The following is a 16,356-nucleotide window of genomic DNA, read 5'->3' on the forward strand; positions in this document are numbered from 1 at the left end:
AAGACCCGTAAAATTTATTTTCAAATTGTACATACAAATTTAGATACTCCATGTTCATTATCAATATTAAAAGTGCAACAATTTACTCTCTAAAGCAACATATTACAGACTTTAACATCGAAAATCCTTCGACCACATTTTTGACTCTGTTCTTGTTTTACATGTTTAAGACTAGATTAAATATTTTATATGTTTGATTCGACTCAGATAGAGTACACTTATTTGTCGATAGCTCGTTGTGACAAATTGAACATTATGAACTTAATATATGAACTTGAAAAGATTACAGCCTTTCTTATGCTTTTTTGTTGTATTTTTTTATTCAATTATATAAATAAGGTATAAAAATATTTTTAACGTTATTATATTTAAAAGTAATTTTTCGTTAAAGTGATGTCTTCTGTATAAGGACTGAGCCATTAAAATATTGGGCTGGGCTTGACTTATGATCATTATAGTTGGGCTGGATCCGATTTAAGAAATCAGGCCCATTCATGAAATTAAATTTTAATTTGACTTGTCCTAAACCAGATTTCTTCATCCACAAAACAATACCCAACTCCTAATCTGCTAATTACCACTTTTAGTTTTGTCTACATCTCAGTCCATAAACTTATCTAAAAAAGTATAACGACCCGCTGATAACGGTTGATTAATCTCTTATAGTTGAGTCAAATAATATGATTAACGATTATATTCAATCCTACAATGATGATAAGCAAGACGAGATTTGGACAAATTGAGTGTATCATATCTACTAATACACAGTTAATAAATTAGTTTAACCAAGTTTAAACAATTAATAAGTCATTTTCAAAGTTGGAGGGACTAATTAGCTTTTGAATAAGCTATCTACCATTTTTTGTATATTATTATTACGGGTTAATACACATATTTGCCCTCGTATTTTCTCGAAAAAACAGATTTGTCCTTATATCAAAAAAATTCACAAAACTCTCCCTGAGCTTTCCACGGACCTGCACATATGCCCTAATCTAACGGGGCTGTGATTTGGCACAAACGGCGTGCCACGTATGACGCCACGTCCCCTGCCACGTCCATAATTACATTATTCTTTAATTTAATAAAAACCTATGTGGCAACTACTATATAAAAGTGAAATTAAAAATTCAATTTTATTCATTTCGACCCATCAGTTCAAACTACACAGACAAACCTTTCGTGTTCTTCCTCTCGATCGTAATCGTCATCCTATTCTTGCTCTGGGTTGACAAAACCGAAGAGAGAAATCCTAATAACACTTGCGTTCAGATGAGTGAAGGGATATTCGAGCTTATGGGAGGATGAAGTACAGTACGCCGGAACACTAAGCACTGGAGTCGAGTGAAGAATCGAACGATCGATCGCGCGAGGAGAAAAAAAAACGCGTAAAGGTAAGTTTCTGAACTTCTTCTTTCTATGGAGTTTCTTTACGGGGTTATGGCATGCAAGTTAGATATATGGGTATGGGTTTTTTTGGTATGGGTTTGATGGGTATCTGTGTTTTGAGTGTCGTGGAATGAAATTTCATGTTTGATTGGTATGTTTTCTGTTTGTTGGAGTTTTGATTTTTATGTTACCGGCTTCTTTTAGAAAACGGTGGATCTAGTGTTTTTTTTATTGGTGACTTGTGTTCTTTTAAAAATAGTATGATCATTTCAAATGTTAACCTATTGATACATTAGCATAATCATTATATGGCAAAAGACCACTGGAGTTTTTCCGTTTTCGGTGACAAAAGTGCAGCTGCTTCAAATTTTACCCAGTTCTGGTTGTTTTGTGGTGTTCCAATTTCAGCCTTAAAGACCTGGAAATTGCTGCTATGCTGTGTTGGTTCTTGTGGCTTAATGAAGGTTTGGAATAATTGTTCTACTCCTGCCCAGATCATGTTTAGTACTGCCACTGCTTTATTATCAAAATAGAAGCAAGTTCAGTCAATTTGGATCCCCCCCTCCAACTGTGCAGATAACTTCATTGCTTTATTATTCCAAACCTTCATTGAAGCAGCTGCACTTTTGTCACCGAAAACGGAAAAACTCCAGTGGTCTTTTGCCATATAATGATTATGCTAATGTATCAATAGGTTAACATTTGAAATGATCATACTATTTCTAGACAATCTTCAACTGGGCACTAGAACGACTTATATACTATTACATTAACCTTTCATCTCATTATTAGAACGACTTATATACTCCAGTGGTGATTAATGCTTGCCTGTTTATTGTTAGGCTTATATTAATGCTATTAATGTTTGCTTGTTTACTATGTGGTTAATGCTTGCTTGTTGACTGTATTTTGTTGCAGATATTGAAAATGGTATTGGTGAAAGTATATTTGCACTTTATGGGTACATGGATCCTTCATCCACATTTAGATTATGTAAATGGGGATTTTATCATCAAAGATAAGTTTGACCCAGATTTTTTAAACATAAATGACCTTAAGCAGTTATATCGGGATGATTTAAAGTTCCACAATGTTTGTGAACTTCTATGCCTAGAACCAGGTAAGTTGTTGAAGTCTCGTAGGGTGTTTGTATTAGATGGGGATGCTAGTATTAGGAGACTTTTGGAGTGCATTAGTAAGAAAAACAATGTTGTTCACATTTATGCATCCCATAAGGTAGATGAGCCGATTTTTGCGACTGATATACTACCTCTTCCATATAAGGAGATGGATGGTGTGGGGGAGGATGAGGGGGCAAGAGGTATAGGGGATGATGGTAATGTAGGGGAAGAGGATATAGTGGAAAATGTTGAGGTCCAAGGTGATGAAGCTGCCAATGTTGATGGTGATGATAGGGTAGATGTTGAGGGTGATGATAGGGTAGAAGTTGAGGGTGATGATAGGGTAGAGGCTGATGTAGTTAATAGAAACATTGAGTTTGATAGTGGGCTAGAGGCTGATGTAGTTAATAGAAATGGTGAGTTTGATGGTCTTGAGGTGGAGGTCCAGGGTGAGGATGCTGAAGTAGGGAAAAATGTTGAGTTTGATAGTGGGCTAGAGGCTGATGTAGTTAATAGAAATGGTGAGTTTGATGGTGTTGAGGTGGAGGTCCAGGGTGAGGATGCTGAAGCAGGGAAAAATGTTGAGTTTGATAGTGGGCTAGAGGCTGATGTAGTTAATAGAAATGGTGAGTTTGATGGTGTTGAGGTGGAGGTCCAGGGTGAGGATGCTGAAGCAGGGAAAAATGTTGAGGGGGGAGGAACTATGGATGGTGGGCTAGAAGGCAATATAGATGGTGGAGGACATGTGGAGGATTGTACTGTGGATGAAGGAGTACATGTTGATATAGGGGAAAATGTTGAAGAGGAAGGAAATGTGGATGGGAATGTTGAGGAAGAAGATGGTGAAGATGATAGTGAAGATGAGGATTATGAGGTGAGTGAGGGAGATGACGATGTAGGGAGTGATGATGATACTGATGTAAATGATGAGGAGGAGGCACTTGAGCAGATTCAAGAAGCCAGGAAACGGGAAAGGTACAATCTAGAGAAAGGTAGACCTTATTTTAGAATAGGCATGACTTTTAGAGGCATAGAGGAGGCTAAGCATGCAATTAATGACTATGCTGTCACTGGGGGTTATGATATTAGAATAATGAAGAGTGACAAAAGTAGGATTAGAGTACGATGTTTTGAGTGTCCTTTTCATTTGTTTATTAGCCAAGACAGGGGGGTCCTACAATGGTTGTAAAAACTATAACCCATGGTCATGAGTGTAATAAGGTGTTTGCAAATAAAAGAGCCACAGTGAAGTGGATAGCTGCCAAATTTATGGATCGGGTGCTAGATAGACCTTCTTACAGTTCTGGTGATATGAGGAGGGATGCTAAAAGCATGTTTAAAGTTGATGTGTCAGAGGCTAAGTGTCTAAGGGCTAGGCAGTTAATATTGGAACAAGTAGATAGCAGTTACAAGCAAGAGTATGCCACATTAGAAGCCTATGCCAGTGAATGCATGACAACAAACCCAGGGTCATGTTTGAAGGTAGACCTAAAAAGGGAAGATTTGAGAAAAGGGAAGAGAGTCTTTTGGAGGATTTTTGTTTGTTTTGGTGCTTTGAAGAAGGGTTGGAAGGAAGGGTGTAGGCAGATTTGGTACATGAGGCTGACCTTGAAGTTATATTTCCCATCCCATCTGAACATGAACTAAGGCATGCTAGGCGCACAATAGAGAGAGAACACACTGGTACAAGAAGGATACCATTCAGGGGGGAGGACCTGCTGCCTACAGATCTCCCATTTGAAGGACAAGGACTAATGTGGAATGGCAAAAAGGCGGTTACCGAAAATGCCTTGCAAGCAGAAAGGGAGAAGAGGATCGGATTGCAAAAGAAGAAACCTTAAATTTGTTGGATATTTTGGGCATCACATGCTGTTTTGTCACACGTGAATATTTTGATAAATATATGTAATTATCAAACGTTGTGAATATTTTGGTTACAGCTTTTGATCCCTTATACTTACTGGAAAATTTGTAAATTTTGTCCTTTGGGGATTCTCTAGCAAATTATAATGCAACTTTAACTAACTTTCTCTAGTCTGTTTTCTGGTTCACTTAATATATTTTTCAGTTTCTTCTTTTCTCAATGATCTAATAATTATATTATTAAACTATAAAACATTGATGCTGATGATATTTTTGAGTTTCATATTTTTGAGTTTCTTTTCTTATCCCTTGTACTTGACACTTGCTTTAATGTTAAGTGAGTGTAGTATGCAGTTTCTATTTTCTGTATCTTTACATATCAATGAGGCTTCTCATTGCAGGTGACATGGGATGAGCCATATTTGCTACAAAGTATCTATTTGTGGGTGTTTGTTCAGCAATAGATGGTTCCTTGATTGGAATTGTGAGTTAACCTGAGAAAGGCCATTTTTTTCAGTTATCCGATGTCAACTGTCAATTGTTGTTTGCAGATTCTTGAGCTGTTAGCTGTCTCTTGGTTCAAGAAGTGGTGACATGATTGTTTAGGCTATATATATAATTGGATCCATGAAGTTGTCTATACTCTAGTGGCGTAGTTAGATTTTGGAATGACTTCAAATTTATATGTATATGGCAAGTTATTTTACAGAAACAGGATAAGTAGTATGGTCTTTATGATGCTAATTTGTACTTTTATGTTCTCCCTAAAAGGGATTTCTTGTAGGTTCGTATGGATTGACATGGGCACTGAAAAACAAGAGCAAGATTGCAAAGATTGCAATTTTAAATAGTCCAGTGACAGTTTCATCTCCTGTTCCTGGTTTATTTCAACAGCTAACATTAATAGCTTTTTCTGTTTATGCTGTGCATATAATGAGGATTATGAACTATCTGTATGTTTAGCAGAGGGGTTCACCCGTTTTTTCTTTCATTTCTTATCCAGGATTCCTCTTCTTGGTGAATTTACCTCGCAAAATGTTATTATGGTAGAGCGCTTTATTGAAGCAAGTAGCCCGTATGTATCCAATTTGTAACTCCATCTGTTACTATATTCTAAGGTTTCTGGATAATGTTTTCATTACTAACTTAACCAACTCTTAAGAAAATAAATAAGTTCTAGATTGTAATTTCTATCAATTGCTAACAACCTTTTTCTGTTCAAGATATTTTAAAGGGTTAAAGTGCAAAAATACCCCTAACGTTTTAGGTCATGAGCAATTTTACCCCTAACGTCTAAAATGGTGCAATTTTGTCCCTAACGTTTGTAGCCAAGAGCAATTTTACCCCTAACGTTTGTAATTTGGGTCAATTTCAGACACTATTATAAAACACCTATACTTTTATTCATTATTTTGCACCAATTGCATATCAATTCATTCTAAAAAAAAGATTTCATGTTTTTTTGTAATTTAATAATAGAATTGGAGATTAATATTTATAAATTCGGTGAATTTTTTGAATTTTTTTTGTCTAATTCGTACAAAAAAAAGTATATTTTTTTATTTTTTTTTTACATCCCAACATATGTTTATGATTTGTTACTGATAAAATGACGTATATGTGAAATGTAGATGATAAAATTCATGACCAAGAAGACAATTTGATGAATTATTTCTGAAATTGACCCAATTTATCAACGTTAGGGGCAAAATTGCTATTTGCTACAAACGTTAGGGGTAAAATTGCACCATTTTAGACGTTAGGGGTAAAATTGCTCCTCACCCAAAACGTTAGGGGTATTTTTGCACCTTAACCCTATTTTAAAGCTTGATGTATGTTAAATGACAAATTTTTCCATACAAAATTGGATTTGTATCCACTGAAGAAGAAAGTTCCCAAATTATAAAAGTTATTTTGGGCAAAAGATTGGTATTTATACTCTGTTAAAGTCTAAAAATAATTATATACAAGTTAAGCTTGGATGCAAAAGGCAAAATAGAACAGCAAAAAGGCAAAATAGAACAGCAAATAGAACAGCAAAAGGCAAAATAGAACAGCAATAGGCCAATAAAATAAAATCAGAGTATTGAAGATACATCGTAACACAATTTTCCAATTCTATTCCAACGGACACTAGTTCATTACATAACTTAGTCCAAAAGGACAACAAAATACATCATAACTTAGTCCAAATTGACACTAAAATACTATCGACTTAATCCCATGGATACCAAAATACATCGTAACACAGTTTTCCAATTCCACTGATATACTATCTACTTAACACTAAGATACCAAAATACAACTAACTACTCCCATAGGATTACAAAACAACATAAGTTATCTAATGACCAGTGTTCTAAAAGTCGGCCAAGTCGCCGACTAATCGGCCGACTAGTCGGCGAAATTCAGAACACTGACCGATTTTTTATAACTGGGCGGGTTAAGTCGGGGGTTCGATATATTTCCGTCTAGGCGGTTCAAGTCGGGGTAAATCGGGCTAGTCGGGTTAGACGGGCAAGTCGGGTTAGGCGGCTAAAAATCGGGCCAGGCGGCTAAAAATCGGGTTAGGCGGCTAAAAATCGGGTCAAATCATAAAATTATAAAAATTTTGCTACAAAATAAATAATACAAATAATTAATGATCACAACAACAACTAAAAATAATAAAACTAATTTACATAGCACTAAATAAAATTAATTTCAATATATTAAATTACGAATTAAATATTTTGAGGAAGAAAATAAAGAATTATTTGATGAATATGGAGAAGGTAGTAGACATATTTTTTTTATGAATATTTAATATATTATTTATGAATATTTTATTATTTATTTAAAGTAAATATTTATAATATTTATTAATATTATTTTTAGATGTGATAATTTATATTTTAAATGTGTTTATATAATATTTATTTAATTATAAATATAAAAAATAGAAAAATACATATCCGATTAATCCCCGATTAATCCCCGATTAATCTTTTGAGGTCTTGTCCGTCCGACTAGCGCTTTACGACTTTTAGAACACTGCTAATGGCTAGACATAATCACTTCATTTGAACCACATGTAAATGAGCAAATGCCAAGTGATGACAAGCAACCCAATTAAGATGTTCTTAGTTTTCTTCACAGCCTTTAACCCAACTCCCAATTCATGATTCTTGTCAAGCTGAGTTTGTATAAGGGACTGCCAGTACAATGAATCATCCTTGGACGTGTATTCTCCTTCGGTTCTCAACGTGTGATTTTCCTCCTTCAAATGCTTAATTTGTTCACGGAGCTCATCAATCACAATCTTTGCTCTAGCCGACAACTTCTCGTCATGCCAATCAAAGTAGCCACATCCTTTGTCCTGTAGATTTAATAACATATAGATTTAAACATATCATCTTAACCCATTTTTCAATCAGCAAACTAACAATCAAATTAAGAAATAAACTAATAATCAATTCAACATTCCAACAATCCACCAATTCAGACATAAACCTTTAATTTCAGACAAATATGTTGATGAACCCTAATTTTCTGTAACTTAAATCCCTAATTTGAGAACACAATAAACATACCCGAAATTTAGGGCAAGCGTAAAATCTTCTTCCAGGGTTGTCGTCACTCCAACTCGTCCATCTGGGTGCTTTCAAATTACAGTAGCAGAATTTGGGAGGATCATCGTACGTTTGTTCCATCTTCCTATGGCGCATAGAATGTAACGAACCAACCGAGATTTCACTTGTCATCTTTGTGATTTGAATAACACGTCTAGAAAGTTTGAAAAATCAGCTTTCAGTTTGCCCTAACCCGTTGTCTTTCAGAACGACATGGATGAAGAAGAAGGAAGGGCCAAATCACGATTGAAAATGGAGAAGAAGGTGAGGGAAACCTGTTATATATGGTGAGTTGCCAACGTGGATTTTTTTAATGTGTTGGCTGATGACGTGGAGGGACGTGGCGTCATACGTGGCACGCCGTTTGTGCCAAATCACAGCCCCGTTAGATTAGGGCATATGTGCAGGTCCGTGGAAAGCTCAGGGAGAGTTTTGTGATTTTTTTTGATATAAGGGCAAATCTGTTTTTTCGAAAAAATACGAGGGCAAATATGTGTATTAACCCTTATTATTACTGTCATATTAATTTGTTTAATCAGAAGGTGTTCAATCTATCATTCAGGCGAGGAAGTATTCAAGGCTTGAACACCAGGAAATGTTCAATCTATTGAACACCAGGAAATGTTCAATCTATCAATCATGTGTTCAATCTATCAACCAGGATGTGTTCAATCTGTTAATCAGAAGGTGTTCAATCTATCAACTAGGAGGCGTTTAAGTTGAACACATGTTGATTGATAGATTGAACACCTCCTAATTGAACATCTGCTGATTGATAAATTAAACAGCTATTGATTAACAGATTATACTGAAAACTTTGAAACTTGTGTATAGAGATTTTTTTTCTACAAATTTATCCAAAAATCACTAGAAAGCACCCGAAGCACCGCTATTAATGAATCATGAATCCGTCACTATACGTGAGACATGTTTAAAAGCTCGATATCCACTCGAATCCCCAAACATGCATTAAATGGGCTTGGCTTGGACAATAAAAAGGATGTTAAGCCCAAGCTCCCTAAATCCACTTATTTCTAGAGCAGGTTTCAAATTTAAAAAACTAGACTCGATCGGAACCGCTCTATTAACATTAATTAATTTTGTTATATATCAAATATTTAGTTTTAAGTATAAATTTCAAATTTTATTATTAAATCCCCAGCTCCCTTTGAACATTTGTTGTTTCACATATTGAGCATCTCGTGATTAAGCTTTTGTTTGAGAGTTTGGAGATGAATGGAGGTGAGAGTTAATGGAGCTAATGGAAAAGGAAGGGAAGCAACGGAAATGAAAGTTAAAGAGTTTATAGAATGTAAATGAGGTTAAATGTTTACTTCGTTTGAGAGTTTAAATATGGAGGGGAAGGAAAATTAAATTTACTCAGCAGAGACAAATTTTTTTTAAATTTTTTACATTACTCCATTAGCACCCAATTTGGAGGTTAGATGAAGTAAACATTTAAACCCATTTGCACATGTCATTACACGGCAATGCCCTTTCCAATGCCAACGAGTTTTCCTGCTTTATTATTCCTATTTGGGTATCAGCTGCTGTTTGTAAGGATCGTTTCATATATTCTTTAATATAATCCGGGTACTTGTTTCAAAAAAAATATATTTAACCCCATTAATATTCATGTACTCTCCAAAAAAATAACTTCCAAACAAAATTAACTCAAAAAAAAAAAAAATTAACTTAATACCGAAAAGTCGAGAAGTCAAAAATAATTACATAGATATTAAGCTTTCAAATGCAATAACCATCATTGAGACAGACTGTGAAATGGACTTGGCAGATCCCCTCGATTACAAGGAACCCGAAAGACCTGCTCCAGTCCCATCCCTTATTCAGTCACTCCCAATTTCGATTCACAACTAGCTTCATCTCTTGTTCATTCACAGGCCAATTTCGATTCACAACTAGCCTCATCTCTTGTTCATCATTCATCATCTACATCTTCAGCCATTCAGGTTAGATAATTTCAGTAATTGCATCTTTGTAAACAAATTAGGGTTTTTTACAATTGAGAATTTATGTTTGTCTGTTGGATTTATATTTCAATGCCTTTAGATTTCTACCTTTTCAATTTCTCTGAATTTATATTTTAGTTCCCTTTCAGCTGTATAAGCGATTCCTATAGAACATATGCTACGCTTCTTATTTTGATTGCATTTTACGGTAATGAGGCTTTTTACAGCTAAACATTAGGCTTTTCCTTTCATAGCATGCATTATACCCTAGACCAGACAAGGTCAGGGTGGGGATAAAGCACTCATGGAACTACCTTTTTTCAGAGCGGATCGAGCCAAGCGGAGAGGAGACAGGTCTTAGGACCAGCAAACCCTAGAAGTCAAAATAAGGTTAGGTTCTAAAGCAGCTACTTTATGGATTTCTGCCTGTAGAAGTGAATTTCAATTGACATAATATGCTGAGGATAAAGATTCTTATTCTAAATCAGGACGAGGGGCTAGTTTGGTCTCCGCTTTTGGGGGCGGGAGTGGCCCGAGGTAGAGCACTCAATGGGCTAGGGTGGCCCCATTTCGCATCCACCCTTGGTACAGAGACCATTCTTAGAAGTCTCTCGGGGTATGGGAAAGCTGCATCCGGAGGAGTGATAGCAGAACGATTGCCCTCTACTGGTTTGATTATTCTCTCCTCAGAAGGGTGATCTAAAAATCTTAATTTCAGTTTATGTATATGCTCCATATCATTGCTCAATAGAAGTACAGTTTAGGTCTAAGAGGTTACGCAGCCTAGAGTAAGCTAAATAGACCTTGGTTCTATGACATCAAGAGAGATCTCGAGGATCGTACGCTCCCAGCTGAAGCGTCACAGAAAGAGAAGCGAATGATCTTTCCCGAACTTTCAAATTTAATAGGATCGTAAAGGGGACGGAGCGGTTCTGCCACATTTCTGCTCTGCTCGAGGAAGCGAAGGACGTTCTTTTCCATGAAAGTAAGTTCCCCTGGTTTGGTTATTTAGAAGGGGAAGAACAGGAAATCCACAGGGTTGCGTTAGTTATTTTTTGATTCTGCTTTTTATCTACTACTGGAATTGAATTTACTGTTGGTATCGAAATTAGATATCCCTGCTGACTGCTGCATTTCAAATTGTATCATATATCCTCTCTCTCTCTGTGTTATCTAACAATGTTGGCTTCTCCATTTATTTCTCTCATATAGGAGGTGGCAATGGCTGCAGTGATAAAGAAGTTCTTCATCTCAATGGCTCCTATTGCAATCCTTTATGCTTTTCACAATGACTTGTTCCCTGGCAAGTTTGTGTTTTCTTAAATTTTTAGGATATATGGTTTCATCTTCAAGTTACTTAATGTCCCTCACAAATGGTTTTAAGATGTTAGTTTCATCGGTAAACGTTGTTGTCGTGTGACCGAGAGGTCATGGGTTCAGAGTCTTAGGAGAAATCTCTCGCCAAAAAATTGGTAGGGGAAGGCTTGCCCCCATTACACCCTTGTGGTGGGACCCCTAGATAACAAAGTTCTTCTGGAGACTTCAATGTATTTAGGAATTTAGTAATGACCTATTTTCCCTAGATAGAAGACTCAACTTTTTTTTTTTAAGAGAGTTTGTGGACTATTATTACTATTATGAAACTCAAGAGGCAACCCTTTGTCCCCATTCTGCTTCACCATTGACAGCTTTCAAAAGATGACAAGAGAATTAACAAGTTTGGACAAATTGACAAGTGTATCAGGTTAACTAAATACAATCAAGTTTAAACAATTAATAAGTCATTTTCAAAGTTGGAGGGACTAATTAGCTGTTGGAGAAGCTATCTACCATTTTTTTTATATTATTGTTACTGTCATCTTAATCTGTTCATTCTGAACCAGGAGGTGTTAAATATGTCAATCAGGAGATGTTAAGGCCTCAACTCCCTTTGAACATGTGCTGTTTCACAGATTGAACACCTCCTGATTAATGGATTATATTGAAAACTTTGGAAATTGTGTATAGTTTCCAAAGTTTTGAGTATAGTCTGTTAATCAGGAGGTGTTCGATCTGTGAATCAGCAGATGTTCAAAGGGAGTTGGGGATTTAACACCTCCTGGTTGACAGATTTAACACATCCTGGTTCAGATTGAACAGATTAAGATGACATTAATAATAATATAAATAAAATGGTAGCTCAGCAAGACATGTTCAGAGCTTCAAGTTCAGAGAAAAGACTATGGTTCGGTGTTTCGGCTTAGTTAGTGTTCTTCTGCTGATGGTACTGGCGGCATTAATTGTATTCTTGCCGTTATTCTTGCCGCCGTTGCCTCCTCCGCCGTTGCTTCTTCTGTTCTTTCCTGTTGGGATTATGGTTGCTCTTATGTTCTTGGCTTGCTCACCTGCTAATGCTGCTGTAAAGGTTGCTGTTCTTACTGCATAAATTAAAATATTGGGGTTTCTAATTTGGGGGTTGGTAGTTGTTGTTTTTTGAGATTGATAATGGAAGTAATTAGTAATGCTACATTTCCAGAAACGTTTTTCCATATGCTATTTTGTTTTTTTATAGATTATTCAGATTAATCAGTTCCATCGAGGTTGTTCGGTTACTCTTTTTAACTGATTGGTGTTCGAAATATATATTGGTCCAGTTTGGTAAAAGAAAATGTGGGATAAAATTAGAGGTGCAAGTAACTATATACACTACAATAAAAATGGGCTTTACCAGCCCTTTCTTAGCGGCTAAACTAATAAGCGCCGGAATGGGCTTACATAAAAAGGCCCATCCTCTAATATTGGGGCGGATCTAAAAATAGCCCCAAAAGTAAATCTCTGGGCCAACAAAAATATATATTTTTATCTTAAGAGAAAACCTTTTTGGTCATTTCCCTAATTTTATTCATCGTCTCCTTCATTCACTTCAAAAACTCTATCGCCCCTTCAACTACTTGATTTTGAGGGTTCTAATTGCATGTCCACTGATTTGATCTTCCCTTGAATCCTCTTCTATTTTCTTCTGACTGGTAAGCTTGATTTCGAGTTCTTCATTTCAATATCTTCAAAAATTGATGTATTTACATTTGGTAATTTTTCTTTTCGAGTTTGTCATGCTCCACCACATTCTTTGAATGGCGTAGGCCGTGTCCTCGGTCGTCCGATGGAGGACGTCAAGGCCAGCTACAGTTTCGGCCGTGAGTTAGGTCGCGGTCAATTTGGTGTAACTTATCTTGTTACTCATAAGGAGACTAAACAGCAATTCGCCTGCAAATCGATTGCTACTCGGAGACTCGTTCACAAGGAAGACCTGGAGGATATCCGCCGTGAGGTTCAGATCATCCACCATCTCACCGGCTACAGGTCAGTAATCTAATTAATTTAGTGAAATTGATATGTATTTGGGGTATAAGATAAGTGCAATTTTGATTTTGGTGTTCTCTGTATTTTTGGGGGTAAATGTAATAGGAATATTGTAGAGCTGAAGGGAGCTTATGAGGATAAGCAATCGGTGAATCTGGTTATGGAGCTCTGTGCAGGAGGAGAGTTGTTTGATCGGATTATTGAGAAAGGGCAGCGGCTGATCTGTGTAGGCAGATGGTGACTGTTGTGTGTGATTGTCATTCAATGGGAGTTATGCACAGAGATTTGAAGCTGGAAAACTTCCTTATGTTGAATACTGATGAAAATTCTCCTCTGAAGGCTACTGATTTTGGCCTTTATGTGTTTTTCAAGACAGGTATAATTGTTTAACTTTGAAATTTGAAAGTAGGATTAAATTTTATTTCAGAATTAGAAAAACATTGATAATGATATAGTTGAGTTATTTTACGAGCCAAATCTGCTATGAAAAATCAATAGATGAATTTGTTCAAGAAGTTTCAGGCAGTTTCTGATTGAAACTATGGTTAATTAGGATATAGCAGAAAAAGAAATACTACTGTCAGTTTCTTTATTTGTATTGTTTGACTTGTTCCTATAGAGCCTTCTTTGAATTGTGAACTTCAGGTGTTCCCTATATTTATATATTAACATGAAAAAGAAATACTACTGTCATTTTCTAAGATACCGATGATCTTGAACTCAATGGTCTACATGTGATTACAGGTGATGTTTTTAAGGATCTTGTTGGAAGTGCATACTATGTTTTTAAGGATCTTGTTGCTCCTGAAGTGCATACATGTGATTAATGATGCGTTTTTTTCTTTTTAAATTCTAGTAATTGATTGCTTGTGGTTTCCGATCCTTAATTCTAGTATAAACCACCAACTTTTCAGTTTTCTCGTGATTTTTCTTTATTTAAAGAAATGTGTAGAGTTTTTTGTTCATAAGCCACATTGAGTCTGGGATTTTTCTTAATATTGAATTTTTGTTGTCTGTTCTGTAATGTTCTGATGTTTACGTTGTATCAGGTAATTCAGTGCTCACTAATGCAGAACGTAATAGAATAGAAGGCATTTGACAGATTCTGCAACCTTTGTTCTCTGTCACCAAGGTATGGAATCCTGTCTTCACTTACTTTGTGAAGCTTGCACTATTGGAATGATTTGATTCAAATTTGCGAAGTATTTTTATTTGTTGATAATTTGTAGGGTAATTTAGGTTCAATCTGAAAAGTGGATATATGGCATCATTAAGTTACACCCTTTTATTTTTTTTGTGATTTCTAACTCTAGCTTTTTCTACTACTCTTAATTCCAAGAATCTAGAGTCTAGTGTCTGTGCATTAATTTATGCACACAGTGACGGATCCCAGACAAACTGTTATATACCTGTTCAAGAAAGGGTTTATTAAACTTCAATTTGCTCTAGGGGTAGAAGAAAGCATTATAAGGCTGGATATGCTTAATCTGAAGTAAGAGAAACTAAATGGAAATGTTGAAACTCACTTACAGAAAAGTCTAAGATGTTACAAGGATGGAAACCTTGTGGTTTTTGAGGACAAAGAATTACAAACAACTAAAATGGAATAACTTTGTCCTTTTTAGTTGATGTTTCTATTTTCTATTGTAGAATATCACTTTTATTGGCTGGTCAAATACATCAGAAAAGTTGTCTGTTTATCTTTGGTTTTTATTCCTTTATCAATTGTTTGTTTCTTCTATTGTGGAATCAGAATCAGAATTAATATTAATAAATTCCATCTTTGCCTGAGTTGTCATCTTTTGATCCATTTCATTGTTAATATACTTGATAGGATATTGATCCATTTCATGTTTGTTGTGTTTACCATACATGGTATTACGTTAGTAATTATGAGTGTTAATGAGTGATGAATCTATTGACAATCTGAGTTTGAGTCCATTAATGAGTGTAATTGCAAAACTTTATTTGCAAATCAAGGACCTGATCTTCTATTTGTATTTTCAACCCTCATCTCTAGTTAATTCTAGTGCTTCTTGTTTGTAGGTGTTGGGCATCCAGCAGGAGCATGACACAAAGGAAATGAGTGTCAAAGCTGCTCACACTGAAGAGCTAAAGCGTACCCAACTTATAGCTGAAAATAAGATGAGGGAGGTAATGACAGAGGTGTATATAGCTTCAGTGTTAACATGAAATTAAAACGCTTGAGTTACTGATCATATGATTTTTTTCTTCTTAATTTCTGCAGAAAACCATGCAACTGAGGAATGAACATGATGTTCAGATGAAAGCTTTGAGGACTGAGCATGAAGATGAGTGCTTGCGGGACTTGCAATCCTAGACCGCAGGAGTTAGGCAGGAGTTAGAATGATGTCTATAATACATAAAGTGCATTTTGCTTTAAGTATTCAAAAGGAAGCACAATATTGGCTGCTAGAGGTTGTTATGTTGCAGCATTGGCACTCAGAGGCAACACCATTAGTGTCGAGGTTTCCAATGAGGACAGATGGGGCATCGACAACTTAGAAACAAGAGGGAATCCCGTGTTATGTTTTTATTTTGATTTTGAAATGACATTAGTGTTGCAATATCGAGGTAGTGATATTGGAATGACTTACTCCATTAAATTTAGTTTTTTTTTTAATTTTAGAATCATGTATCGAATTGTGTATTGAATTTAGTAATATATCGAAAGTTGATTTCTTATATATATTACATGTTCTTTTTGAATTGATTTGCTCATTTAAATTTGATTAATTAATAAATAATTATTGTAGGTAGGAAATTGGAATATAAAAAGTAATATATATACTAAATAATGCATAAATTATATAGGGGCGTTTATGTAGCGGCGGTTTTAACCGCCCCTACACTTAAAAGAGAGATTTTAAAATTAGATATAGGGGCGGTTTAAACCGCCTTTAAAAATTCGTAGCTAATTTTTATTCTACCCCGTCGATGATGATTTTCGTCACTAATTTGTAGCTCCGGTCCTCTTTGGAGGCAGATTTGGGGCGGTTTGTAAAACTGCCCCTAGACCTTGTAGGGACGGTTAAAACCGCT

The 16,356-nt window shown here is 35.7% G+C and overlaps 2 protein-coding genes across 8 annotated transcripts; both read left to right on the forward strand.

Moving 5' to 3' along the window:
• Positions 1 to 1,151: 1,151 nt before the first annotated feature.
• Positions 1,152 to 5,245, forward strand: LOC136223648 (uncharacterized). 3 transcript variants are annotated; one of them, XR_010686059.1, is made up of 3 exons: positions 1,152 to 1,394; positions 4,775 to 4,857; positions 5,145 to 5,245. XR_010686059.1 is itself a non-coding variant. In XM_066011760.1 (2 exons), the coding sequence occupies exon 2, from the start codon at positions 2,317 to 2,319 to the stop codon at positions 3,697 to 3,699; it is 1,383 nt and encodes a 460-aa protein (XP_065867832.1). In that variant the 5' UTR covers positions 1,152 to 1,394; positions 2,308 to 2,316; the 3' UTR covers positions 3,700 to 4,746. The 3 variants fall into 3 exon arrangements, 1 of the variants encoding a protein (XP_065867832.1); XR_010686058.1 differs by lacking the exon at positions 4,775 to 4,857; XM_066011760.1 differs by lacking the exons at positions 4,775 to 4,857; positions 5,145 to 5,245 and adding an exon at positions 2,308 to 4,746.
• A 4,516-nt stretch (positions 5,246 to 9,761) lies between these two features.
• On the forward strand, positions 9,762 to 16,001 carry LOC136223597 (calcium-dependent protein kinase 3-like). 5 transcript variants are annotated; one of them, XM_066011694.1, is made up of 9 exons: positions 9,762 to 9,954; positions 10,279 to 10,344; positions 10,443 to 10,939; positions 11,167 to 12,959; positions 13,074 to 13,293; positions 13,399 to 13,669; positions 14,343 to 14,425; positions 15,340 to 15,447; positions 15,542 to 16,001. In XM_066011694.1, the coding sequence occupies exons 5-6, from the start codon at positions 13,094 to 13,096 to the stop codon at positions 13,532 to 13,534; spliced, it is 336 nt and encodes a 111-aa protein (XP_065867766.1). In that variant the 5' UTR covers positions 9,762 to 9,954; positions 10,279 to 10,344; positions 10,443 to 10,939; positions 11,167 to 12,959; positions 13,074 to 13,093; the 3' UTR covers positions 13,535 to 13,669; positions 14,343 to 14,425; positions 15,340 to 15,447; positions 15,542 to 16,001. The 5 variants fall into 5 exon arrangements, with proteins under 5 accessions (XP_065867766.1, XP_065867767.1, XP_065867768.1 ...); XM_066011695.1 differs by having other exon boundaries at positions 11,167 to 12,358; XM_066011693.1 differs by having other exon boundaries at positions 9,763 to 9,954; positions 13,038 to 13,293.
• The last annotated feature ends 355 nt before the right edge of the window (positions 16,002 to 16,356 follow it).

Source organism: Euphorbia lathyris, chromosome 3 (genome assembly GCF_963576675.1).
Source record: "Euphorbia lathyris chromosome 3, ddEupLath1.1, whole genome shotgun sequence".
NCBI classification, from domain to species: domain Eukaryota; kingdom Viridiplantae; phylum Streptophyta; class Magnoliopsida; order Malpighiales; family Euphorbiaceae; genus Euphorbia; species Euphorbia lathyris.

Coding starts and splice junctions, on each gene's coding strand:
- LOC136223597 (XM_066011696.1), top strand. CDS start 13,094: ATGGAGGACGTCAAGGCCAGCTACAGTTTCGGCCGTGAGTTAGGTCGC. Junction 13,294..13,398: donor CACCATCTCACCGGCTACAG/GTCAGTAATCTA, acceptor TAAATGTAATAG/GAATATTGTAGAGCTGAAGG.
- LOC136223648 (XM_066011760.1), top strand. CDS start 2,317: ATGGTATTGGTGAAAGTATATTTGCACTTTATGGGTACATGGATCCTT.